Source organism: Orcinus orca, chromosome 14 (assembly GCF_937001465.1).
Source record: "Orcinus orca chromosome 14, mOrcOrc1.1, whole genome shotgun sequence".
NCBI lineage: Eukaryota > Metazoa > Chordata > Mammalia > Artiodactyla > Delphinidae > Orcinus > Orcinus orca.
Window position 1 is genome coordinate 40,051,335 of NC_064572.1, and position 27,154 is coordinate 40,078,488.

General features: G+C 52.7%; 1 protein-coding gene and 1 long non-coding RNA gene across 4 annotated transcripts; one reads left to right on the forward strand and one right to left on the reverse strand.

The window, feature by feature from the left end:
- Nucleotides 1-274: 274 nt before the first annotated feature.
- Nucleotides 275-26,788, forward strand: CDHR1 (cadherin related family member 1). 3 transcript variants are annotated; one of them, XM_004273017.3, is made up of 17 exons: nt 276-788; nt 1,315-1,410; nt 2,175-2,320; nt 3,139-3,189; nt 4,319-4,408; nt 5,675-5,761; nt 7,091-7,207; nt 8,212-8,355; nt 9,710-9,788; nt 11,077-11,177; nt 13,810-14,013; nt 14,521-14,673; nt 16,279-16,443; nt 16,839-16,906; nt 17,424-17,652; nt 18,307-18,564; nt 19,227-21,608. In XM_004273017.3, exons 1-17 carry the CDS (start codon nt 734-736, stop codon nt 19,782-19,784), a joined length of 2,601 nt encoding a protein of 866 aa, XP_004273065.1. In that variant the 5' UTR covers nt 276-733; the 3' UTR covers nt 19,785-21,608. The 3 variants fall into 3 exon arrangements, with proteins under 3 accessions (XP_049553107.1, XP_004273065.1, XP_033289842.1); XM_049697150.1 differs by lacking the exon at nt 19,227-21,608 and adding an exon at nt 26,520-26,788 and having other exon boundaries at nt 275-1,410; XM_033433951.2 differs by having other exon boundaries at nt 276-1,410.
- On the reverse strand, nt 13,235-14,215 carry LOC125961062 (uncharacterized). Its single transcript, XR_007471379.1, has 4 exons — nt 14,011-14,215; nt 13,650-13,697; nt 13,405-13,511; nt 13,235-13,304 (listed from the first exon to the last, which is right to left on the reverse strand). It is a non-coding gene; the product is annotated as an uncharacterized LOC125961062 (long non-coding RNA).
- Nucleotides 26,789-27,154: the final 366 nt, after the last annotated feature.

Consider the following 27,154-nt stretch of genomic DNA (forward strand, 5'->3'; position numbering starts at 1 on the left):
CAGGAATGGGTTGAGATCTCAGAGAGGTGGTCCTGATAAACCCTCACCATCTGCCCCTTTCCCAACCGCAAAGCTCACCCCCAAAGCCTTCAGGGCCACATCCCTGGAGTCGATTTGGATTTTTCAGGCCATGCCCTTCCCAGAGCCCACCCACCCCCTTTCTGCCCCGCCCTCATTTCTCCTAGAGACTAGTGGGAGGGATCCTTCCGCGCTGAGGTTGCGCCCGTGCCCTGCCGCTGTTTTACAGTCAGGCTCAAAGAGAGCGGCAAACTCCCTGACAGTCACAGAGGAGGTTCATAAGAAGGGAAAACTCCAGTGGAGCCCAGCCCTACCAGGATTTGCAGACCTGGAAAAAGTCCCAGTTTTCCAGTGCCCTGCGGCCCTGGGGTCCCCTTGGCTCCTGCGCTCCAGACCTGGGGGCAGAGGTCGCGGTAGCACAGAGGAATGCCCTCCCGCCCCCCACCCCCGCCCGCTGCTGGTAGCGGGTCCCCTCAGCTCTGCACCCACTAATTGGTCTTGTTCCGCTGCGGGCGGGAGCGCTCCAGCGGCGCCGATCCGAGCCGTGTCATCCGCTTAGCGCCCTCCGCACCTTTCGGCGCTCACGCCCACGCCCGCCTCCCGCCGCCGCCCCCACCCCACCCCCGGCTCTGCACTCGTCGCGCGCGCAGGGCATGCTCCGTGCTCCGGCGCCCGGCCTCGGCTGCGGGGAGCAACGAGACCCGCACGCGGAGACATGGGGCGCGGCCTGCGGGCCGTCCTGGCCCTGGGGCTGCTGTTCCACCGCCTGGGTGAGTGGCCGCAGGCCCCGCGGGCCCCGGTAGGGACGAGGGGTGGGTGCTGGCGCCAGCCGGGTGGACCCAGGGACAGTTCTGGGCCGTTCATTTCCAGAGTGGGGCTCGGGATGGGGGACGGGGACACGGACTGGGGAAAGGGGATTCTCGCTGCTCTCCGCTTCTTCAGAAGAACAGTCGGAGGTTTGGCAGCTGCCCCGAGGGCTGTGGGAGGGTGTTTTCACTCCCCGTGTGACCTTGACCAGGGCACTGCCCCTCTCTGGGCGAGGCTTCCTAGTCTGCCCATCGATGGGGCTGAGACTGGCCGCTGCCTGAGTTCCAAACGCCCAGATGGTGCGTGTCCCTGACAAGCCGAGCCCAGCCGGAGCCCACGGGAGGAGGTGGCCGAGGGCCCCGGTGGGCGCGCTGGGCTCTGGGACGGGAGCCCTCCTCTGCCCGCGGGTGGGCCAGACGCGCGACCACGCCGGTGCCGAGCTGTCCCTGCGCGTGTTCGGGTGTCCTCTGTTCTGTGTTCTCTTCCTAGCCCAGGCCAACTTCGCCCCCTACTTTTTCGACAACGGGGTGGGCAGCACCAACGGAAACATGGCCCTCTTCAGCCTCCCGGAGGACACTCCTGTGGGTGAGTATGCCTGGCGTCTGCCCCACATAGGTCTCCCGGAGGGGCGGCCCACGTTCCCCTGGACATAGAGACCGAACCCGTGACTCCCGGGACATCCTGTTAGCGCTCTGAATTCCCTGGGGCAGTTGCAGGAAAGGAGGGCACGGGCGGCCGTGGACACCTAAGCTGGGCCAGTCCTGGAGACCCAGGCGCCGAGCCCAGAGACAGGGCCGGCCCCAGGGGCAGGCGGCAGTCCTCAGCGCTGGGGCCTTTACCCACTGCGTGACCTTGAGCAAAGTACTAACGTGCCAGAGCCCCAGGGCTCTAGGCTTTAAAATGGCCCCAGAACAACGAACTCAGTGGCATCTGCAGGGAGAGGAGCGGGAGAAGGAGGGAGGTTCACACTTCCTCTCCATCACCTGGTCTGGGAACCCTGAGCAAAAGGACCACTGCAGTGTACAGGAAGCACCTGCTCAGAGTTCCCTGAATAATCCAAGCATGGGGAACAGTGCTGCCCGTGGGTCACCCCTCCACCTTAAGGCTCCTCCCTTTTCCCTCATCCCGCATCCCCAGTCTTGGTTCCTGGGACAGGAGTCATTTCCAGGCAGAGACCCTAGAGTTAGACCCAGCAGCCTTGAAGCCCTCTGTAATCCATATTCTAGATTACAATCTGTAAAGTGGCAGGTGCTAACAGTCATCTGATAGTCGTGAAGAATAAAGAAAAAGAGTAGGAAGCAGCCAGCTGGGACGGGGCCAGCAGTGAGCGCTCAACTGTCTCTTTCCAGGCTCTCATGTGTACACCCTGAATGGAACAGACCCCGAGGGACACCCCGTCTCCTACCACATCAGCTTTGACCCCAGCGCTAGAAGTGTCTTTTCGGTTGACCCCAATTTTGGAAACATAACCCTGATTGAAGAGCTGGACAGAGAGGTATGGGGACCTGTGAGGAACATTGCCTGCCAGGCATGTAGACAGACCTCTGTGGGCGGGAAGGTGCCCTAGAGAGCATCCTTGGAGAGCTCCCATAAATCACAGAAAACAGCCAGCGGATCAGGGCTGGAAAGACTGGTTTAGAAAGCGGCTCTGAGTTTGGTAAAACTCCTCCCCCTCTGTGCCCTCTGAACCTGTGGGTGACAGGGCATGGGCTATGTTTCCCTTGTGAGATCCCACACCAGGCTGGTGGACCAGGTACCTGGACCTCAGCCGCGGGATGCTGCCAGCTCTGATCCAATGGCAGACTCCCCCAGTGCAGAGAAAGGAAAGGGTGGGTCCCAGAGACAGCTGGGGGACATGGCAGAGGAGGTGAAACTGTTCTCCCCTCCCTGTCACCCTACGGGACGTGGGGACCTCGACACCCACCATGTCAAGGGGAGAGCTTGAGACACCACAGACCTGGACCTCTGAGGAACTGTAGAATATGGAGAGTCGAGGGAGAGATAAGGGGCAAAAAGAGGAAAAATTTTAAATGGATTAATAACCTCTTCCTGGGTCCTCCAGCACACTCGTTAGCATCTCTCATTCTGACAGGGGTGCATTTTCTGTTGGCATCTCCACCCTCTGGGTTTATGAGAACCCCTGATGGGCCAAGCCCCAAAATAAGGTCTCAAGCATGGCCAGAGGCAGCTTTCAGCCACTCCGCCCTGCTCCAGGGCTCCCTTGAAATGCCCGGGCCTCCTCTGCTGCACCCAGCCTCCAGGGGTCCCTATGGTGCCTCAGACTCCTGGACACTTTGTCCTTGTGCTTCACAGAGGGAGGACGAGATTGAAGCCATTGTCAGCATTTCCGACGGCCTGAATCTGGTGAGTACACACTCCAGCCAGCCCCTGGCAGCACGCGGGGCAGGGCTCCCAGCAAACCCGAGCTGAGGTCCAGCAAGATCTGCCCCAACGTGCTCATAGGAGAGAGGGGAAGGAAGGGAGGGAGAGCACACCCACATTCCTCAAGCAGTGTCTCCTCAAACCTGCTTGCCCATCCATCTCCTCCCGCCTGGCTCCTGGCTCTGCACCATCACGCAAGCTGAACACCTGGGCACCCGACCCCTCCTTCCTCCCCTCCTTCCCCACAGCTGCCACTTTCGCCCAGCCCTCATCACTGCTTCCCGGATAATCCTGGGGGCTCCCCTCCCTCCAAGGCTCCCCGACCTCAATCCACATCTGGAGGCATCACTGTGCAGCACAAGACCTGGCCACAGATCCCAGCTCCGAAAGCGCTAGCAGCTGGCCCCCACTGCCCTCGGGGTGGAGTCCAAGCTTCAGACTGCCATTCAGAGCACCGTCAGGCTCACCCGCCTTCTCTCCCACATTCACCCCCCCAGCCGTGTAGCCCTAAATCTGCTTCTGCGCTCTAAACCCACGTATGTGCTTCACTCTGCCTTCGCCCGTGTTGCTGCTTCTTCCTGACACACCTTCCTCCTCTTCCCCTCTCACCTGACAAAGTGCTGCAGACCTTACTTCTCACACCTCTGTGAGGCCTCCCTGCTGTCAGCCACCGCAGGCTGGGTCAGATGCCTCTTCTCTGGGCCTCTGGATGTAGCCCCCTAAACTGGTGCCTTTGCCTAGGCTGGGGCACACGGTGCCCTCAGAGTCATGTGGTGCAGGCCCCAGCCCCCAGCCTGTTGTGGTTGCTGCCCTGAATGACATCACGACTGTTCTTTCATATGCTGCTATTTGCCCACCACTCCACCCTGCAAAGTTCACACCATCAGACTGTGTCTTCTGTCTCCAGCATGGAGCACAGTGCTTGGCACCAGTAGTTCCTTAACAGTATGTGCTGCATGAATGAATAAAAGAGGGAAGGAAGGAGGGAGGGAGTGGAAGGGAGGGGGAAGGAGGGGGCAGAGACACACACCTAGGGTGTTAGAGGCCATTGTCCCTTTATCACCCGGAAGGTCTCAATGCTCCAACACCTGTCCCCTTTGCCCCTTCTCAGGTGGCGGAAAAAGTCACTATCCTGGTGACGGATGCCAATGACGAGGCACCCAGGTTCATCCAGGAGCCCTACATTGTCCAGGTTCCCGAGGTGAGCAAGGGGCCACCAGGCAGGGTCGATGCACTCCCGCCCCAGGCCTCTGGGCTGCCCTGTGACCTGGCCAAGGGGACAAGGCATTGGAGTGAAGAGCCCTCTCCGTCACTCACTACCCTCTGGAGACCCCTCCCCTCTGTGTCCTCCTGCCACCTCTGTTGCCAGCCCCTCACATTTTTATTCCAAAGGAATGTTCATTGACCATTTTCCATTAGAATTATAATGCACTTTCTTTTTTGGGGGGCACCCTCGCCCCCTGCAGTGAAAATGCCGAGTCCTAACCACTGGACCATCAGGGAATTCCCTATAATGTACTCTTATTGTGAAAATGTGAATTGTACAGAAAAGTAGGGAAAAAAGAGTTTCAGAAACCACCCTTAATCCCTCCAGCTTGAGACAACATTGTTAAATTTGGGGGTATTTCCTCCTCATCATTTTCATGATCATAGGTTCTTGCTTTCTCTTTGTTTTACATAGTTGTGACTATACTAAACATGTGCTTTCTGTATTCTATTTTTCACTGAATTTATAACATAAGAATTTTCCTCAGTAATTGTAAAGTTGTGGTAACTAAGATTTTAATAGCTTTCCTTGAGTGCATATTCCAGCATTTACTGAACTGTTCCTTTATGTTTGGATATTAAAGATACTTTAAGTTTTTGCCGTCATAAGAAACACCGAACAACAGACTCTGAGCATAAAAGTTCCTTTCTCTAATTGGAATGATTTGACATTGCTGGGTCAAAGCCTGGGTGCCTGTGAGGTGTTGCCAGATTGATTTTCCAGAATGGTACCTGTTTGCCTTTCCCCTAGGATGTGAGAAAGGGTTTGTCTCCTGGTTCCTGGCCGACACTGGCCATTCTGGGAGTTTTAAATGTCTGCTAATTCAGTAGGAGAACGATATTTGCGCTGGCTCTAAGCTGCACGTGTGTGATCCCTGGTGATACGGAATATGTCTGTGTTTGTTAACTGTTTACAGTCACTTCATATTTAAAGCCTTTGTCTATTTGGAGCCGTTCTCAGGGGGAGGATGGCTGTTTGTTCCTCCTTCCCTCTGCCCTTTCCTGACCCCGCTCTGACTCCAGTGTGTCTGCTCTATCAAGGCCCCTCCTCCTGTTGGATGCTCCCTGGGTCAATCACCACCTTTCACCTCTTTTTCACCCCTCACTTCCCTGACTCCACCTTTCCGTGCCCCCAGACCCCAGTTCCCCGAGCATCTGTCACTGCCCCTGGGACTGACCTTCTGTGGCTGTGACCCCTCAGGACACGCCTGCCGGGAGCAGTATCGCCAAGGTCCGTGCAGTGGACAGGGACACAGGTTCTGGAGGGAGTGTCACCTACTTCCTGAAGGTAAGGTGGGACACACAGGAAATAACCAGAGGCCTGGGCTAGCAGGGACACCTGGACAGCCCCCATCTCCATCACTAAAGCCCTTAGGTCAGTGCCTCAACTATTCCCAAAGATTGTCAGAGATAGTGCATCCCACCCAAAAAGGTCTCAATAAATGCAGGCGTGGGATGAATAGGTGGGGACCTAAGACTGGCCTGAGACGAAGCCGTCTTCCCCTGACTGGCCCATCCTGGCTCCCTCTGAGTTGACCTGCCTCCCTCTCCCCAGATCTCAGGACCCTCAGCTCTCCCCCTACCAACCCCTCCCCCAGAAGATGGCCTGGGCACTTTGCACACACACCAAGTAAAAGAAACTTGTCTGAGCCTAGAAGTGTCAATCAGAAAAAAGGCAGAAGGGACAACTCTCAGAATGAGCCGAGCTGTGACACCTCCACCCTACCCTTGTCCATCCATCCCACCCTGTCGAAGGCGGAGACCCCTCCCCACACCTCCTGCCTTTCCCTGGACTCCTCCGGAACCCACTGCCCTCCTTCCCATGGCTGCTGTTTCTGCAGCATCTTCTCTGCTCTCCACAGTTAATCACTTGCTCTCACCATTTTCAAGGCAGTGTAGCTCAGTGGCTAGAGACACAGGTTCTGGAGAAAGCCCCTGGGCTCCACGGGTTCTGGAAAGACTCCACCACTTCCCACGCATGGGGCCTCCGTCATTGTATGACTTTCCCAGCTCAGTTTCCTCATGCGTAAAATGGGCAAGTTGAAAGCGCACCCTCATTGGATAGTTGCGAGGATTAAATATGTGTCCAGCTCCAACAACAGCTCCTGACACACAGTCACCCCTCTTCAGATTGAGGATTGTCTCCTGTCCCCATGTGACCGCCCCAACCCCCTACCCAGATGCTGCTGACTGACCCCCAGTCACTTAATGGAGGGGTTGGAAGATCCCGAAGGCTCTCTCTGTCACTATGGCTTTCAGCCCTCACCTCCTCTAGGTTAGAGCACTCTGCTAACATTTCTCCCTGCTGGAAACTCCAGGCCAGAGCTTAGCCCCGAGCTGGGCCCCGTTGTTTTCTAGCTGAGCTGAGAAAAGAGCTGAGGCCCTGCCGGAAGGGAACATCTTTGCTGGACTGAGGGAGAGGGAGGGGAAGCCCAGAGCCCTAGGAAGCGGGGCCCTGGGGGCCGGGAAGACTGAGTGCCCTGAAGTGTGCACCTCAGCCCTGAGACCAGAGTTCGTGTGATGAAGGGAGGACGGTGAAGACCCCCTTTCAGGAAGCAGAGCAGGCGAGGGCCCTGGGTCCCTCCCCAAGGCCCAGCCTGCCCCTCGCTCTTTACAGAATCCACACTCCACCAGGTTTTCTGTGGACCGCCACAGTGGTGTACTCCGCCTCCAGGCTGGGGCCACGCTGGACTACGAGAAGGCCCTGGCCCACTTCATTGCTGTGGTTGCCAAGGTAATAGAGAGGGAGGAATGGCAGCACCTGGACTCTCCTCAGCCTCCGTCAGGGGAAGCTGCCCTTGGATTGGAGCAGCTAGGTTCTACAACTGGGGGGCAGTTCGGGGCAGAAGGTACAATGGGGAGGGGATGGGGGGGTGCAGCCGCTCGGAATCTCTAATGTGCGGAGCCTGCCCAGACATGGACATATTCTCCAGGGAGGCTGGTGTTTCTGAGCCAGAGAGGGCTCACATCCACACAACCTGGCCTCTGGGCACCTCTGTTTCTCTGCCCGGGCTTGCTCACCCTCCTCTTCCTCTCTGTGTGACCGGTTACCCTCTCTGAGCCTCAGTTTTCTCATCTGCCCACCCCGAGACTTCACTAAATTCCTCATACTTCTAAAGCGTGTGACATGGGATCTGCAGCTCAGCAGGTGCTCGGCCAAAGCGGCTGCTCTTTCCCGAGGGCAGGAAACCCCAGCCGTCCCTCTAAGCCCCCCATCTTCTTTTCCAGAAAGGTCCCTGTTGGTCACATATTGGCTACAGGTCATCCCCCTAGTCTGCACCAGGAGGCTCATGCCGGGCCTGCCTGCCAGCCACTCCACGAGCGCTGGCTTGGTGGGCGCACGGCTCCATTATACACGCTCAGGCGCGGGTCCACATCGTGCTCTTAGCAGGTCCTCAGGAGTGTTTGAGGCTTGGCTCCGGGATGGGAGAAGGGATTTGGCTCTGACCCTCTCCTCCTCTGCTACTGATCAGACATGATTTCCCTGGAGAGAAACCTAACCCTCTTTCCAAAGGAATGCCTATGAGCGCCTACTGCGTAGCAGGCACTGATTGAAGACCTTCTTGCATCATCTCATTTAATTTTCCTAACACCCGTATGAGGGCAAAATTATCTCCAGGTGACACGGAAGCAAACGGAAATCAGGGAGGGCAGCCAGTAAGTGACAGGAGCCGGATTCCGTGGGAGTCTGCTCAACTCCAGAGCCCAACCTCTCTTCCCTCTCCGACCCTTTCCCAGGATGGCGGAGGGAGGCTGCGAGGGGCCAGCGTGGTGCTCTCGGCCACCACCACGGTCACAGTCAATGTGGAGGACGTGCAGGACATGGCCCCTGTCTTCGTGGGCATGCCCTACTACGGCTATGTGTACGAGGACACCCTTCCGGTGGGTGGCTGCGCCCCTCAGCCCAGTGTCACCTCCAGACACCTCCTGCCCTGTCCTCCGCGCTGCCCGAGGATCCCCCTGCTGGATGGCTGGGCTCGACCCGGGCTCGCGCGCCTCAGCTCATGTGGAGGCCGGCTCTGGACCCCTCACTCAGGCCACAAACAGGTCGTTTTGCATGGGGAAGTAGGCCCGGGAAGAAGCGGCGGCTTGTGTGTGGAGCACGTACCGGGTGCCCAGGCTATGCCAGGCATTTCTTCACTCACTCAGGCTTACGCCAGCCCGGCTGCACATGTCAGCCCTTCAAAAGGGCTGAGAAGAGAGGCTGGGAAGAGAGCTGATGATTTGGTTTAGGTGGCCCTTTCCTCCACCTCGTACAGGAGGTGAGGTGCCTTTTGCTTCCCTCCCTCCAAGCCTGTAGCCTGGGGCCCCTCAAACCGGTAGTTCTCCCACAGTTTGCTGCCGAATCACCATAACCCTTGTCGGGCATCACACGCGGGCCCAGCTGGAAGGCTGGCCTCAGCTTCCTCCCCCTTCAGCGCAGTCTCCGTCCCTCCTTCCCGCCCCCCCTGTGTTTTGTGTTTTGACCTCTCAGGTTCCAGTCCTGGGCCTGGCATCCAGGGGCTGGCCTCCCCTCCACCCGGGAGCCCCCACCATCCTCTACTCAGCCCAGCCCTCTCGCCACTGCACCCTTTTCCTTCTGCCGGACACGTGCCCATGGGCCTAACACCTCCTGCCCTTCTCGGCTCAGCCCAGGCACTGCTTTCGCCGACATCTTTGGTTGATGTCTGCTCCTACGCCCAGCACGCCCCTCCACGGGCACGCCCCTCCTTGGGGTGAGCCCATGTGTTTATGTGCCCCCCCAGCCACACCTCCCATGGCCACAGCTCAAGAACTCTCTGTGGAATGGAATTGCATTCTCAATTTTCACTTCCCCGGATTCTGATAATTCCCAACTTTATACAACAATGAAAACACTTACTGAGCACTACTCGTGTGCTGGGCCCAAGCTAAGACATCACCTTTTCAGATGCTGGCAGCCGAGTGGTGCAGAAGGGCACAGAGTGAGGGAGAGAGAAAGGCCGGGCTGCTCTCAAGGGGGCCGCAGGTCAGAGCAGGGCGAGGCCCAGACGGTCCTGCTGAGGAGCTAAGCGGGAAGGAGGTGCCGGGGCGGGGGGAGAGGACAGTCAGGAAGCTGCCATGAGGATGGATAGGCCTCTGGGGAAAAGGGCCTGAGTAGGGAGACCAGGAGGGGGTGGCAGGCCAGGATCGAGCAGGGCTTGTCAGGTGGGGCAACTTCCCAAAGCCTTCGAACGGCCTCCCAGGGCCACAGGATAAAATCCTTGTTCCCCCCAAGGGCTCAGAGGTCCTGACTGTCGTCGCCATGGATGGAGATCGTGGCAAACCCAACCGTGTTCTCTACAGCCTCGTGAACGGTGAGTCTGGGGCTCACTGCTGGGCTGCAGCTACAACTCGCTGGGTAACCAGAGTGAGATCCAACCTCTCCGGATCCCAGTTTCCTCATCTATAGGCCAGAAGCACAAGATGCGTGGAGAAGAGTGGCTGGGTCCCTGCAGGAGGCGGCACGTCTCCTTGGGCGTCTGCTTTGGTCCCTGCTTCTCATTATGTCCAGCAACAGGGAGAGACGCATTGGGCAGGGAGGGGCTGGGGGCTGGATACTGAGAGCGGCACAGGTGGTGCCAATTCACGTTCCCACAGGCTCCTGGGCATACCTCGTTAATGGGAAGGGGTGGCAAGATTTCTTATACTCTTTAAATTGCCATGTGTTTTTCTCATTCTTTTAAATGTTTTGGCCTAGAGCATAGAGTTGAATTCAGTGAATTAAATGCAATGATGATTTTGCGTGTGCCTAGTACTAGCCCTGTACATGGGTGAGAAAACTGAGGCTCAGAGAAGCTAAATTATCCCAAGTTCCCATTGGGTTTGAACCTAAGTCTGCTGGCTCTTTCCACAGCTGGGCAGCAGCTGAGCAAGAGAAGCCAGCCCTGGGGAGGGCTCTTGAGCCCTCAGTAGCTGGTCCCCTCCAGGGGACCACCACACCTCGTGCCTGGTCCCAGACGTGCACACATCTCTATGCTCTCACTCAGACACCATCACCTCCTCTGACCCTGTCCCTGGGACATGCCTGGTACACACTCCCCTTCCAGCAGCTCACACACGTGCAGATGTGTCCACTATCACACACAGGCATCTCTCCCCAGGCATGCAGACCTCTGACTGCCTTCCCTCCCCTCCACCGCTGCAATCCTTCAAACACCTACCGAGTGCCCACACCACACCATCTCCTCTCCTGTCTTCTTGCATCTCCCTCTACTCCTCCTCCTCCAGTCTTTCTCTTTCTTCCCTCCATTATTTTCTCTCCTTCTCTCCACCCCCCATCTCCCTTCCTCTATACCTCTTTATTTCTCCTTTCTCTTTCTATCACACACACACACACACACACACACACACACACACACACACAAGAAGCAAAATACTAGAGCACCTGGGAGCCAGAAAGTAGTGAGCTTGAGTCCCAGTTCTGCACTCATGTGTAACTTTAGATAAGTTATTTAGCACTTCTGAGACTCAGTTTCCTCGTTGGCAAGACACAGATGATAATAGGGGAGACTTGAATGAGATAACATCTGAGGAACGTATGGCACCCTGCGCCACCGTGTGGCCTTGTTCAGAACTGCAGGGCACATCTCTCTTCTGTGACAGGCAGTGATGGAGCCTTTGAAATTAATGAGACGTCTGGAGCAATCTCCATCACCCAGAGCCCTGCCCAGCTCCGGAGAGAGGCGTATGAGCTGCATGTACAGGTACCCTCCCACGAGCTTGGCGTTCCCCACCCTTCGGCCCTGGAAGGTTCCAAAGGTGATGAGACCTGGGCTGCCCCCTTACCCCCCAGGGCTCGCAGGATCTAGGGAGGAAGGATCTAGATGTTGCTTCAAGGAGCACCTACAAGAGGTGGTACCTGGCGAGGGGAGCTGTGATGAGGCAGGAGAAGGAAGGCTGGAAGCAGCGATGCCATGAACATGGGTAGGACCCAGCAAGTGGAGACTGGTGTTGGGGAGCACTGTTTAGGGTGGGGCAGGCGGAGGCCTTGCAAAGCTAGGAAAGCCCAGTGAGCCGAGGCTGGAGGTGAGAGCACATGATGTAGCAGGGGCGCAATGAGGGGTCAGGTGGGACCGGAGCCAAGAGTCCACAGGCAGCACGTAAAGGGGAAACGGTTGGAGCCCAGCTGGTGCCGGAGGAGCAAAGGCCTTGAATACGAGGCATGGGTTTTCCCTGCAACAGGGCCAGCTTTGCGGCCATGCAACCTGTGAGATGACACAGGAACCACAGTTAGAAGGGTCCCATGCTGGGCTTAATGCTCTGCTCTTGCTGTCTTGAAATTCTCAGGGGGCCCCCTATTTTCATTTTTCACTGGGCCTGCAAACTATGTACCTAGTCCTGCCCAAGAGCAGGGAAGAGCCATGGAAAGGTTTGAGCAGAATTAGAATCTTGTTAAAAGCTCACTCTGACTGCTCACTAGACCAGTGGGATTCCCAAAATCAGAGAGCTTGGAAAAAAAAAGATTTCCAGGACACACTCCTGAGGATGGGTATTTAGTATGTCTGGGGGAAACCCAGGATTCTGCATGTTTTGAGCTCCCAGATGATTCTGGCACCAGTCTCAGCCTGACGTTTGAGAGCACTGGTCCCAACTTGGGTTTGGAGGGAAGTGGATGAGAGGTAGGGAAGCAAAGCCATCAGCCCAGGTGACAGATGTCGAGGGGCCGTGGGGATGAGCGGAGGCGGAATGGTGAAAATGGACGAACGGCAAACTGTGAAGGAGACAGACTCCACAGAACGGGGCCATGAGGGGTGGGGGAAAGGAGAGGGAGGGATGCATCTAGGGTGGTACCGTGCCATCAGGAACACAGGTGAGAAGGCAAGTTGAGTAGAATGGGCATGAGACATTCTGGTGCCTCGGGGACATTCAAGTTGAAACATCCAAACTTGTGGGTACAGGTTTGGACTTCAGGGCAGACAGCATCAACATACAGGTAGCTGTGAAAGGAGGGGAGGGCATGAGGCCACCCAGAGGAGGGCTGGGGGGAGAGAGGAGCCACCGGCTCAGAAGGCCACTGCGGGAGCACCCCAGGATAAGAGTGAGGAAGAGGGAGGTGCCAGGGAAGGAGAGACCAGGGGTCAAGTTCAACCTGCAAAGGGGAGCCACTTTAGCCAAGGGGACAGCACACTCGGAAGGGGGAGGGGGAGCGGGCAGTGCCACCTGCAGCATGGAAGTCAGTGTGAAGTATCTGAGTTGGGGACGGGCTGAGCATTGAAAGGGAGGAAAGGGGGCAGAGGGCACAAGCTTCTACCAAAGAAGAGTTAGGAAGCAGCTAGTGTGTGATGGAGTAGAGGGCAGGGAGGGTCATTTGAGGATAGGTAAGACCAGACATGCTCATAGGAGAGCAGAAGGAAGCCCTTGCAGGGCCTCATATGGTATTTGCCACCCGTTCCTGAGGTGCTTGTGGACTCTTGGCCCTGGCTTTGCAGCCTGTATTTGTCATCCACTGTGCATCGCCACACCTCCCCTCCCTGCAGCCTCCCCCTGGACAAGTGGACACAAGTGCAGAACATGGTAAAGCTAGGGTTTGAACCCGCCTCTGGCTGCAAGGAGAGGGCAGTGCAGTGAGGTGGAGAGAGTGGAGAGAGCACTGCCTAAGGAATCAGACACATCTACTTTCTTCCTAGCCCAGCTGTATGACCCTCACTCCTCTTGCCTCATCTGTAAAACAGGACAAGTAATAGCACTATACTAGTTTCCTATGACTGTTGTAACATATCACCACAAATTTAGTGTCTTAAGACAACACACATTTATATCTTGCAGCTTTTGTGAGTCAGGAGTACAGGGTCAGCTTAGCTGGGTCCTCAGATTCAAGGCCTCTCACGTAGCTGCCAACAAATTTTCAGCCAGGACTGGGTTCTCATCTGAAGGCCCAGCTGGAGGAGGGTTAGCGTCCAAGCTCACATGGTTATTGGCAGGATTTAGTACCTCGTGGGCTGTCAGACTAAGAACCTCTGTTCCTTGCTGGCTGTTGGCTAGACATCACCATTAGTTCCTAGGAACACAGGCCTCTTCAACACAGCTGTTTGCTTCATCTAAGCCAGCAAAAGATAGATATAGATAGATATCTTCTATCTGTCTAGAAGATAGAAGTTATGACCTAATCTAATCACTTATTAGTGATTAGATTAATCACAAATTAGTGACCTAATCACTAAGTGATATCTCATCACCTCTGCCATATTCTATCAGTTTGAAGCAGGTCACTAGGCCAGGCCACACTGAAAAAGAGGAGATTACATAAGGGCATGAATACCAGGAGGAGGCAGGGATCATTGGGGCCATCTTGGAATCAGCCTGCCACACAGCCATAGCCACCTGTCCCCACCCCAGGTGACTGAGGTCAGCTCTGCAGGGACCCCAGCTGCCCAGGCCATGGCCCCTGTCACCATCCGGATCGTGGACCTCAACAACCATCCGCCGACATTCTATGGAGAGAGTGGACCCCAGAACAGATTTGAGCTGTCCATGTATGAGCACCCGCCCCAGGGGGAGATCCTGCGGGGCCTCAAGATCACTGTCAACGACTCAGACCAGGTATGTGGTCCTGCCCTCCACTCTGTCTTCCTGCAAACCACATGGGACCAAGTCCCAAAGCTGAGCCTGCATGAGCCTTTCCTGCTGATGTCACAGGGGCCTGGAGAGTCACAAAATGAATGACGCAAGAGTGGGTAACCAAGAGAGAGAGGAGGGAGGGTAGATAATCAAAGACTAGCTGCTTGGCCTAAATATATTCACAATCAATTAAAAGGAAAAAGCCAGTCAAATGAAAGTACCTGTGCGTCTGACCCTCCAGACATTGCAGATGGGCCTGTTGCCTCCTGTGCCCGGCTCAGGGCTAGGCTTTCTGTGCTTGTTTCCTTGGTGAGTCTTCATAGTCTGCTCAACCTTTCTGATTCTTCATCACCTCCCCTATAGAAAGAAGTAATAATACTCACCTCCCGGGGTCAAGGGCACGTGAAGGCTCCTTGCACAGCGCGACTATCTAATGAGTTTCTGTTCTCATCCATCTTCCCTGTTTCCTTTCTCCAAACTCTTGTCCAGGGAGCCAATGCCAAATTCAACCTGCGGCTGGTGGGACCTGGGGGCATCTTCCGAGTGGTCCCCCAGACGGTCCTGAATGAAGCCCAAGTGATGATCATTGTAGAGAACTCAGCCACCATTGACTTTGAAAAGTTCAAAGTGTTAACCTTCAAGGTAGGTGATGCTTTGCACTACCCTGAATGGGGGGTCACAGCAGTACCTAGATTCATTCCTAAGGGGTCCCTTGTCACACTCTGCCCCTCCTGGCCCTACTCCTTTCCTCTCAGTTTCTCTGCCCCTCCTGCTGTTTTGAGGAGTAAGTGGAAAAGGGAGAAGAAGAATCATGACACAAGAACCTTCTCTTACTGCACACAGCCTCACTGAGCTCCCGCTTCTAAACTACGACTGTCCCCAGGAATGCATGGAGGGGTGTCCAAAGGAAAACTACCAGTACGATGTGCCATGTGAATAGATTGAGAGAAGAAAACCATTTGATCCTCAGGATAGATGTTTTCTCATACACATTTGACATATGTCATCTATTCTGTTAAAAACTTTAGCAGGAGATGAAAAATATACTCCTTTTCACTTGTAATTATTTCAAATGATAAACATAAATAATGCATATTATACATAAATACATAATTTATATTAATAAAAAGGAAAAATACTTTGTTGATATTTTTTAAATTGTTTTAATTATTTATGATTATAAATGCATAGACACCGATAGCTAGCATCATGCTTAAAAGTGAAATTCTACACAACATTGTAAAGCAACTGTACTTCAATCAATCAGTCAGTCGATAAAAGTGAAATTCTAAAAGCATTCTATGAAGTCAGGAACAAAACGTGGATAACTGCTCTCACCACTATTCTTTAACACTATTCCTAGAATAACATTATTCCTGGATAAAAAAAGGAAACAAAAGGTACAAACATTAGAAAGGAAGAGATAAAAATTATTATTATCATCATTATTTTAGATGATGTGATTGTTTGCTTAGAAAAATCTAAAAGAAATGATCGAAAAACTGTTAGACACAGCAAAGTTGCTAACATGATTGATTATAAAGTTGATACACAAAACCTAATAGTTTTCCTACGTACAAAAAATAGCAATGAGAATAATGGCATAAGAGAGCACTTTTACAGTAACAACTAATAGATAAAATTTCTAGGAATTACCATAACAAGAAATATGCAGCATCTAAATGACAAAAAAATGCACAAATTTAACAAAAGGACATAAAGAAGGCAAGAAGTATAAAGACACACCTGTTTAAAAATGCAAATTCTCATCAATTAATAAAGAATCACACCACCTCAATTAAGTCTTACCCAGAATTTCCTTAGGGGAGGAGGGAGGGGGCTTGACACAATTATACTGGTTTTTATCTGGAGAAATAAACCTGAATAGTCAGGAAATTCAGGTAAAAAGAATATGAGGCAGGAACTTGCTCTAACAGATATTAAAGTATATTATGAAGCAAAATAGTTTTTTTAATGGAAGTTTAAAACAAAGGAATATGCAAATCAGTGGAGCAAAAGAAATTGGTCCCAATGCAAATGGCAACCATAAGGAAACGGGCATTGCAGTCAGTGGGGAGGGAAATGATGTGTGCCTTAGAGGTGCCCCCTGCAGGTGGGGGCAGGCATAGCTGGCTGGCTGCTGAGAAAACGGGAGACAAGGCAGGGATGATACTGAGACGGGACGTGGCAGGCTCTCTGCAGAGCGACTGCCACCCAGACAAGTCCTCCTTTTCCTTCCTTCCCCAGCTCCTGGCCATCGAAGTGAACACCCCAGAGAAGTTCAGCTCCACAGCGGACATCGTGATCCAGCTCCTGGACACCAATGACAATGTCCCCAAGTTCACGTCCCACTACTACATTGCCAGGATCCCCGAGAATGCCCCAGGGGGCTCCAACGTGTTGGCTGTCACAGTGGGTTGGGGCTGACCCAGGGACTGGGGGTGAAGGGGGCCTTGTGAAGTCAGACAAACTGGGGCTCCAGTTTGAATCGTAAAGCCCACACTCACTGGCTGTGTTCTTAGACAAGCTACCTGCCCTCTCTGAGCCTGTTTCTTCTATACAGTGGGAATAACAGCACCTCACAGGACTATAATGAGGACATATAATGAGAAATACAAGGCCTTCCAGATTTGGTTCCTCCAGTGCTTGAGATCTCCTGGGGCGAAACTAGGGCTCCAGAGCAGGGCTCCAGATCAGTTTCTCCCCAGCTGGGCAAACCCCCAAATCCTTGTTTTGCCATTGAAAGCAAGAGCTGCCAACATGCCCTGACAAAGGGGCAGGGCCACTGGGAGCTTTCTCTCTTCCAGGCCGTCGATCCGGACACAGGTCCCTGGGGTGAAGTCAAATACTCCATCTATGGATCCGGGGCAGACCTGTGAGTAGATCCAGAATCCCGGACAGGACCTCAGGCAAGGGATTTGGGAGGCTGAGGGTGGAGGAGGATCTGTGCTAAAGGCAGGAGGAGCCTGGGAAGAGCAGGACCTGGGTCGGGAGGTGAGCCTGGGTGCAAGGAATGGAGGGGAGCTGTAGACAGGCTGAGGTCGAGGTGTGGGGACCCACCAGGTGAGGTGAGTCTGAGAGGAGAAGGGACATCATTATGGCCTGGAGCTGGGGCTCGTGGCCTTGGGGGCCAGGCAAGCAGTGCTGGGCTAGGAAGGGGCAGGTGGTGGGAGGAGAGGGAAGGGCTGTGACTCGGGTTCAGTTCTACATTGATAAGACTGCTAAGTAGGTGGGTGGTCCTGCGGGATGCCTTGGGGAAGCTGCCTGGTGCATTACCGCCCCTTCCTGTAGGCGGCTCCTTACCGCAGGCACGTGTGCACCTCTGTGAGCGTACATGCGTGTACGTGAGTGTGCTTGTGCACACCCTTGCCTGCACTGTCTGTGCCCGACAGCTTCCTGATCCACCCATCCTCTGGGATCATCTACACCCAGCCCTGGGCCAGCCTGGACGCCGAGGACACTGCCAGGTACAACTTCTACGTGAAGGCAGAGGACATGGAGGGCAGGTACAGCCTAGCCGAGGTGTTCGTCACGCTGCTGGATGTCAATGACCACTACCCCCAGTTTGGAAAGAGCGTCCAGGAGAAGACAATGGTGCTGGGGACCCCAGTGAAAATTGAGGTGGGCTTCGAAGGTAGCTGAGCTCCCCTAAAAGTCTTGTCCCTGCAACTGCAAGCGGCACTGTAGCATAAGAATTTCTTTTAAAATATACTGGATTCCTGAAATAAGCAAGGGTTTTTAAGGTACTTTATATACCCTCATCCCCACCTCAACCCAGAAGTAACCTCTGAGAAAGAAGATATTTTTGCCACTTTACACATAAAAAAAAATTAAGGCTCAGGCAGGTTGCATGTTTGGTTTGCCTGAGTTCACACAGCTGGTCTGCCTGCCCTTACAGCACCGATTTCCCCGCTGCACTGCCTTCCCAATACGGAAAAAGCATGAACCCTGGAACCCAACAGACTTGACTCTGGATCCCAGCTCCCCTCCTTCTACCTCTCCGTCCTTAGACAAGTCGCTCCGCCTCCAGGCTTTTGTTTTTTGTCAATACGGACTGCCTAGACTTGTTCTGAGAATGAATTGCTACAACACACATAGAGAGCCAAGCGCAGACCCACCCTGGCTCAGTCAATTCCTCTCCCAGCTCCATTCACTCAAATAGGATTAGGACCATTTCCCTTCAGCCCAGCCAGCTCTATATGACGTGTTGGTTGAGCCAGGGTACACAAGTATCGCCCCTGAAGCCCAGCTCTGTCTGTCCCTCTCTGTGCACAGGCCACAGACCAGGACGCAGAGGAGCCCAACAACCTGGTAGACTATTCCATCATCCACGCAGAGCCAGCCAACGTGTTCGACATCGATATGCACACGGGGGAGATCCGACTCAAGAACTCCATCCGCTCCCTGGATGCCCTGCACAACATCACACCCAGCGGGGACCACACGTGGTCGCTAGAGGTGCAGGCCAAGGACCGCGGCTCCCCATCCTTCAGCACCACGGCCTTACTCAAGATTGACGTCGTAGACACTGAGGTGGGTACGGAGCCCTGATCTGCGGGGGGGTGGGGGGGAGGGCCAGAGGGCCAGCTCAGACCTCGCTGCCACGTGGCCAGAGGGAGAAAGACCACCTTCCTCCAAAGACACCCACCCAATGCTCTCGAAGACCACCTGTGCCATCGAACACACAGGCTTTGAAACCAGCTCGAAATCCTAGTCTCAACACTTTGTGATGGTGTGACTTTGGACTTTACTAAGCCTCCACTCCCTTTCTGTAAAATGGAACTAATGATGCCTCCTTCACATGGGTGTTGAAAGGCAGAAGTAAAATCATTATGTATAGTTCTCAGCTCAGGGTCTGGAAGGAAGTCATCACTTAAGAGGTTCTTAATGCACTTGGGCAAATGTGACACACACTCCCCCCAGTCAAAGGAAAGCAGTAGCAGCTAATGCAGGAGTTCTTCATCCAGAAGAGGTGCTTGCATCATGCTCTCTCTGTGCACTTTTCTGCACAGGTGCATGCATTGTGTTTTCTCTGTGTGCATTTTTTCTGCAAAGAAGCCCATAGTGCTCAGCAGATTCTCCAAGGGATGGCTGACCCCAGAAAGCTTAAAAACCATCAGGCTTAAGGGAGCTTACGGCCCCTGCTCTGTCCTCCGGGGATGAGGCAGGAGCAGCCGAATGCATCTTTCTTCCAGATGCTGTCCCGAAACCCCATGGCTGCCTTCCTGATGCAGACCAAAGACAACCCCATGAAGGCCGTGGGTGTGCTGGCCGGCATCATGGCCATTATTGTGGCCATAACCGTCCTCATCTCCACCGCCACCTTCTGGCGCAACAAGAAGTCCAACAAGGTCCTGCCGGTGCGGCGTGTGCTCCGCAAGCGGCCCAGCCCTGCACCCCGCACCGCCGGCGTCAAGTGGCTCAAGTTCAGAAGGACCAAGGCCGCTGACAGGTTTGTGCTCAGAGAGGATCCTCCCAATGAGAACTGCAACAACAACAGCCTGGGAAGTGCACCGCACCCCAAAGTCCCCGCTCCCCCTCCACCACCCAGCACGGCGCCCAGCATGGGACCAGCCCATTGGATGGTGCCTACAGTCTCTGGCTCCCTCGCCCCTCAGCAACTCCATCCATCACCAAAACCCAAGGCCTTGGCGGAACACGAGGCTGCGGGAAGACCCGTCCAGTCAGCTCTGGTCTCTGAGCTCAGGCAAAAGTTTGAGAAGAAGAATGTGCATAACGAGGCTTACTTCTAGAACGTGTCCTGTGGTCCCTCTCTCCCAACCCGATTGCCCAGCTGCTTGGGCCATACTCCCCAGCTCTGCCCCTCAGGGTCACCCCTGTTTTGTGCAATGGTGTAACCCCCACATCCAGGCCTCAGGACAGTGCCTTGGGCGAGGAATTTATTTCTCTGGTTATGGATGCAATTGGCAAATACTTTCCCGTCACCCAGATCCTCGGCACGGCTTCAGTGCTCCCTGTTCTGCAGAGGCTGGGAGTTGACGAGGAGCCGGATCTATGTCTTCTACTCACCAGCCCCAGATCTCACAGTGTCTCTTGGGTCCTGCTGGGGCCCCAGCTTTCTCAATCCAGGAGCAGGGCCCTGGCCACATGTGACAAGGTCAACTAGAACCTGGATCCTGAAGTCTTCAGCTAAGAACAGGAGCAGAAAAAGGGGGTTCAGTGCTGACTAAGGTTGAGGGTCAGCGAACCTTGCAGGCTGTAGGAGACCAGATGCAGCAGGGGAGGGCAAAGATGCACTGAAAACTCACGCTGACTGTGGGCCTGTGCCTAAAAGCCATTGGAAGGTGGAGGATGGTGTCTGGGCAGAGACTGTGGGCCCCTGCTCTGCCCACATGGGCCTGCCCTGGTCCCAGAAATAGCTGGAGCCACGCTGGCAGCCCTAGAGATATCTGGAAAAGCATCAAGTCCCCTTAGCAGCTGTCCCACCAGAAGTCCTTGAAGAGGCAGTGCAGGGCTGAGATCTGGGGAGACGTCCATTTTTATCCAGCTCTTCTACTCACATGCTGTAACCTTGGGAAAGCTGTTTAAACTCCCTGCTCATCCTCTTTCTCATCTGGAAAATGAAGAAAGTGAGTCTGCCTCATTCATGGGTCTGGGGCGAGGCTCAAAACAAGTAGTAGCGACAGGGGCTTTCACCAAGTGCAAAGCAGCACAAATGCAAAGTATTTTTCCGCAGCCCAGTTCTCTGGGGGTGCAGCTCTTCCACAAAGTATTGGGAGCCCCTCAGCTATTCTTCCAAGCACCCCCCCCAGGAGGCACTGTGCTGGGTGAGGGCACTGCCACTGATCCACCACAGCCCGAGCTGGGTGATGATGGCATAGCTTCCCTTCCATGTCTCTTCCCTCCCCACCCCACCCCCAGCTACATCCCCCGTGCAGCCCAGGACAGCCATCGTCAGAGAGGGCCAGAGCTGGGCAGCACATCCAGCCAAGGCTCCGTTTTGCCAAGATGACGAAAATGAGTTCCCTAGAGGAGTGATTGCAAGAGGCCACGTAGCAGTTTGGCGGCAGGGACCTGGTTTGAGGGCTCCCGGCCCCTCAGCATGTTTGTGTAGCTGGGGCACACCTCATCAGCTCGTGACCACGGCCTCCAGCAGAGACGACATGCAGGCCTCTATTAATGCAAAGAAGTTCCATCTGACTTTAAGGAAATCTGCCAAGAGGAAATCTAAACGTGTGCCCAGAGAGAAACGGAACAATTCTTTGTGTTTCACTCCACTCACTAATAACCTCTCTAGAATATGTCCGTGATTTTATTTAAACAGATTACATGCACATGTGGTTTTCTTGATTTTTGAGTTGGTGTTTGAAGGTGTGTTACTCAGATGTGCCGGTGTGCAGGCTCCTTGCCAGGGTTTCTGCAGTCCACAGCCCAAGCTGTATTAAGGGTTGGGCTCTAACAAGCCAGGAGCCCAGACTGAACAAACAGGTACAGGTTTCAGGACAGGGCTGTGCTGGATCGTGTTTGCCCTCCATAGGCAATGCAGCATCCTTACAACTTGCATGCAATCAACCTCTTTTGTAAATGGTAAATAAAATCTGTTAACCAAAAGCCAAGCTGACCTCTGGCTGCCTGCTTAACATGAGTGTTAGCTGACTTGTGGAGACCAACTGTCCCGACAGCCAAGCTCAGCCTGCTGCCTGGCTTCTTTGGTGGATCCATCCCCCGACCCCCAGATCCGACTGGGGGGGGGCTGCAAAATTTTGTCCAACTTGCCACGCATACATCTGTAACAGCGACACGCCTGTGGGGCTTGTCTACCTGAGTGTGGCTCATCAGAGCCTGGATGAGCAGGACACGCCTCAGCAGGGCTGCTTGGGGAGGAGTGGCAACTGCAGCTAAAATTAATTATTGCCCAGCCCAGCCCAGCGAGGGCAGGAATTGGGAGGCCTGGTATAGGCAATGAAAGCCCAGGAAGCAGTGCTGTCTCTGGGACATGAAGGCCCCTGGGCTGGAAGCTCAGGCCAGTATCAAGGCCGAGGGGTGGGGAATGGGGGCTCCAGGACAAGCCCAGGAACTTGAACCAAAGGAGAGGCAGTCGTGGAAACTGGGCATGTGAGCAACTCTTGTACTGGGAAGCATGGGGAAAGTGCCTAGTTGCCAGCACAAGCCATATTGAGAAAGAGGAGGAAGATGTGGCTAACACCAAGGGACTAGCAAATGTGGTGGCACTGGAGGGGACCCTCTGGACAGTGGGAGTGAGGCCAGGCCAAGTGCCACTGCACTAGGGAATAGTGTGGGCCAAGGGACTGCCTGCGCAGTCACACTAGGACAGGCACAATGTTAGACCTCAAGGTAAAGAGCTGGGAGGCAGGGGTAACAGACTGGGTGGGCTCTACCACTCCTGGGCCCCAAGGATAGGTGGACAACCAACAGATGTGACTCCAAGAAGTCTGTAGAACAGTGTGTGCTTTTTTCCTGTGGTTGAGCTCAGACTTTCTAATTATATGAAATAACATCATGCTCGGGAATTCCCTGGCGGTCCAGTAGTTAGGACTCCGTGCTCCCACTGCAGGGGGCACGGGTTCGATCCCTGGTTGAGGAACTAAGATCTTACAAGCTGCGTGGTGTGGCCGAGAAAACAAAAACAAAAAACAAACAAACACAATCTGACAGCCCTGGGTCTGAATCCTGGTTCTGCCACCTAAGTGTGACTTGGGACAAGACACCAAGCATCCCTGGGGCTCACTTTCCTCATCAGTACAGGATGCAAAAATCACTGCTATGAGGATGACAAGAGCTAATCTATGCAAAGCACCTGCCACCAGCTTTGTTTCTGCTGATACAAGCTCAGGAGAGAGGCGCTACTCTTAGTTGTACACGAGGGCATTTGAGGACGGCTGACGGTCCCCATGCTACAGCATCATACCCTGAGGAAAGGATTTCTTCTGTTCATCCTTACCTCCAGGATGTTTCCACCCTCTGATAGGAGAAGAGAGGAGAGTGGACCAGGAGGCAAGTGGGGGAGGGCGGGGCAGACACCACAACATCTGTGACCTTTGCAGCCCTACAGATTGCGTTTGAGCATCTACGCTCCCAGGGAGTTAGGAACCAATGAGACTGCCCCTAAGAGGACCCATGGGACTCTGTACTGAACAGCTGTCCCCCAGAGTCCAGCTGACGAAGTTTGGCAAGAGCTGGGCAGGAGCCGGAGTCTCCTGGTTCTCTGACGACTGGACGCTTTTTTTTAAGTTAATTTTTATTGAAGTATACTTGATTTACAAAGTCATGTTAGTTTCTGCTGTACAGCAAAGTGAATCAGTTATACGTATACATATATCCACTCTTTTTTAGATTCTTTTCCCATAGGTCATTACACAGTATTGCGTAGAGTTCCCTGGGCTATACAGTAGGTTCTTATTAGTTATCTATTTTATATATAGTAGTGTGTACATGTCAATTCCAATCTCCCAATTTATCCCTCCCCACCATGAGGACTGGAAGTTTTGAGAAAATCCTGGGTCAGCTCACCCAGCATGGATGTTGGCATCTGTTGGCAAGCAGGAATACTTCCCCAACAGTCTTCAAGGGCCCCGAGCGTGGGAGGATGGGCAGAGAGAATGGGGAGGATGCCAGGTGAGGACTAAGACTGCTGACTGGCATGTGGACACAGGGAGGACCCCTTAGGAGATTCACAGAAATAACTGGGTGAGGGGCAGTGCTCAGAAGTTCTTAGTTTCTGGGACTTCCCTGGTGGTCCAGTGGTTAAGAATCCGCCTTCCAATTCAGGGGATGTAGGTTCGATCCCTTGTCGGGGAACTAAGGTGACACATGCCTCGGGGTAACTAAGCCCGCGCGCCACAGCTACTGAGCCCGCGTGCCACAACTAAAACCCAACTCAGCCAAAAATAAAATAAATAATTTTTTTTTTTAAATAGAAAGTCTTAGTTTCTAGAATGAAGTGGGTAAGGCTTAAGCAACCATAATTTGATCAATAAAGTAAGTGACCTTATTTTGTAACAATGGACTTGTGATATTGGTGACATTATAAAATTGTACAAATGCACCTCTTTGGCTGAGTGAGGTCCAGTCATTTATTTATTAATCAATAATTTACTCAATCATTCTTTCAACAACACAATTTCTGAGTATATCATCTGTGTCAGGCCCTCTTGTTGGTGTGAGGGACACAGGCTCTAACAAGCAAAAAGAAAAAAGGACAAAACACCTCTCTCAGGTTGCTAATAACAGATGCCTAGGACTAGCAATGGCTTCATCCTAAAAGCAAGTAGCCCTGCTTACAAATGTCTCCTGTATCAAAGGCACTTACCTTAAAAAGACCTGGTCTAAGCTCTAAACAGATTCCCAAGAGCATGACAACTGAATCTAAAACTATAGCATATTTGAAACACTATTTATACAGAACAGAACATTAATTAAGCATTAATTAAACAGAATGGGAAGGACATTAGCATAGATACCCTGTCTTTATATGTATTTATACATATATGTATGTATTTCTACATAGACACACATATGTAATCCTAATAAGATCTGCTGTTCCAAATGACCAGTCTGTCTTCTGAGTCACATTCAGAGAAAACACAAATGGACATGGATGCCTTAAATGGTGATACTTATTGAGGGCTTACTATGTGCCGGGCATTGTTCTGAGATCTTTACATGTAAAAATTCATACAAGCATCAGGACAACCTTATGCGGTAGGTGCTATTACCCCTACCTTTTTTTTTTTTTTTTTTTTTTTTCGCAGTACGCGGGCCTCTCACTGTCGTGGCCTCTCCCGTTGCGGAGCACAGGCTCCAGACGCGCAGGCTCAGCGGCCATGGCCCATTCGCCCAGCCGCTCCGCGGCATGTGGGATCTTCCCAGACCGGGGCACGAACCCGTGTCCCCTGCATCGGCAGGCGGACTCTCAACCAGTGCGCCACCAGCGAAGCCCCATCTTCAGGATTTTTTAAGGGGCAGTCTAAGGGTCTTAAAATATCAGATTCTCAGAAATCCTCTCTAGATTATGTTCCCTCTCCCTAAATTTCCATGTCACAGACGCAGCTGAACACTGCCCCTGCTCAGGATATGCTCCTGACTCTCCCTGCTACCCACACTCCTCTTCCGCAGCCCCTTCCCTCCTCCTATCCCTCTGCCCACACCCACCACGAAGCTTTCTTTGCCCAAAGTGGAGGCCAAAGCCTCCACTCCTGCCTTCAAGGTAGCCCCAGGCCACTTCACGATGACTGCGCCCCCTCATGACCCACGGACAGCCTTTGAGCCTATGAAAGGAGTACGCAGAGGCCAATGGAAGTACGTTCTTACCCTGCTCCGACCACTTTTTTTCTAAATTTATCATGGGAAATCTCTCATAAAAAAATTCTCCGCTACATTACTTATATGTGTGTGTTATTTGTACACATATGTATACATAACTATATATATGTACATATAGTTAAAAAATTCATGTTCTTTGGTGTGACAGTGGAATTATGGTCGTGTCTTTTTGAAACTTCATTATCTGTTTGGAGATAGAACTAAAATATTCACAGGTGAGTTTTGTATTTACCATAAATACTCCAGTTTAAAAAACCTGTTGAGAGCAAGGACTAGATGAAGTAAGAGTGGAAAATGTTAAAAAAAAAAAATTACGGAAGCTGACTGAAGAGAAGAACAAGATTTCCTCCACTTTTGGTGTGACAGAAATTTTCCATGAAAAAGCTTCTGGTGCTCAGAAAAAGATAAATGAGGAGAACTTGAAGAAGTGAGGTAACAATTGGTCTGAATACGAGAGCTGTCTTCAATTTTTTTTAAATTCATCATAACCAACACTGATTATCAACACAGTCCAGGTATTGGATGAGCCCAGCAGCTACAGCAAGAAAGGTCACTCTCTGCCCCAAAGGGCTTGCAAGTAACAAAGACATTGCATATCCTGTTCCACTCATTATTTCTTTTTCCTAGACATGTAAAGTCAAGGAGGGCTACTTGGAGGACGTGATACATGAGATGGGTCTGGAAGGATGAGTAGGAATTGGTAAGGAAGGTGGGAAGGAGAGAGAAAATATTTCTGGGGATGTCACAAGGGGGTCAGCTCACACTTGAGTCTTCAGAGCGTCTCCCTGTGGCCAGCGGGAGAAGCTGTGAGGACACAGATGTCGCTTTAAATCCTGGGAAAGACCTTCACTAGCAGGGGTGCGTGCAGGGACAGTGAGCTGTCCCCACACTCCACGTGAGCCCCGTAAGAGGAAACAACCACCTCTCAGGGGTTTAATAAGAGAGCTTGGAACATTAAATGGGGAAGGGAGTGCAGATTATTTCCTTATTCATATAAAAACATTTGTCACACTCAGCACTGCAATACTAGGGACACAGGGCTGAAAAAATAAGCCTTAATCTCACAATCGCATGAAACTAGGTGGGAATCAGGACTGTGTAGCCTCCTCTTTGTAATAAGTATAAGAGCAATAATAATAATTATAGTTATATGATTTTATATAAATTCTTTTCTTTCCAAATAGGGCTCCTGTGACCCTGCTTTCCATCAATCACTGGACCATGAGCCCCGGGCTGCAGCCAGTCCCCTGTTCCTCACTGCTGATAGCACCAGGCTCTCAGGAGCACCAAGGACTGCTCACAGGGACACAGACACCCACAAATAGAGACTCACATCACCCACCAGGCTCTCATCACCCCAAAAGGCAGCTTTTTAGAACATCAAACTTATGTGATCTCAGTTGGGAGTTTGCTGTTAAAAGGAAGAACAATACTTTCTGAACAACCGGAGACACAAGAGACTTCAAAGCAAACATTTAAAGGAAACAGTGGAACTAGAACCTCTTTGGGTGGTGCCTCCTGCCTACTAGTTGGGTGACATTGGTCAAGTCATTGTAACTTTCTGGGCTTCTGTTTCTTCACCTGTAACAAAGGCTAGAATCCTACCTTTCTGCAGGAGGATAACACGTGTGAAATGTGTTATATGTAAATGTTCCATGTAAACATGTAAATGTTATTGGGTTAGATATTTAGAAAATAACATTTATTAATTTCGAGTCACCATGGATAACTGGACAAGGGTCCATTGGCACCAGTTCTGTGAAGATAAGAATTGTGTCTCCTGGATCATTGTGTCAAGTTCAGAGCCCTGAACTGAGTA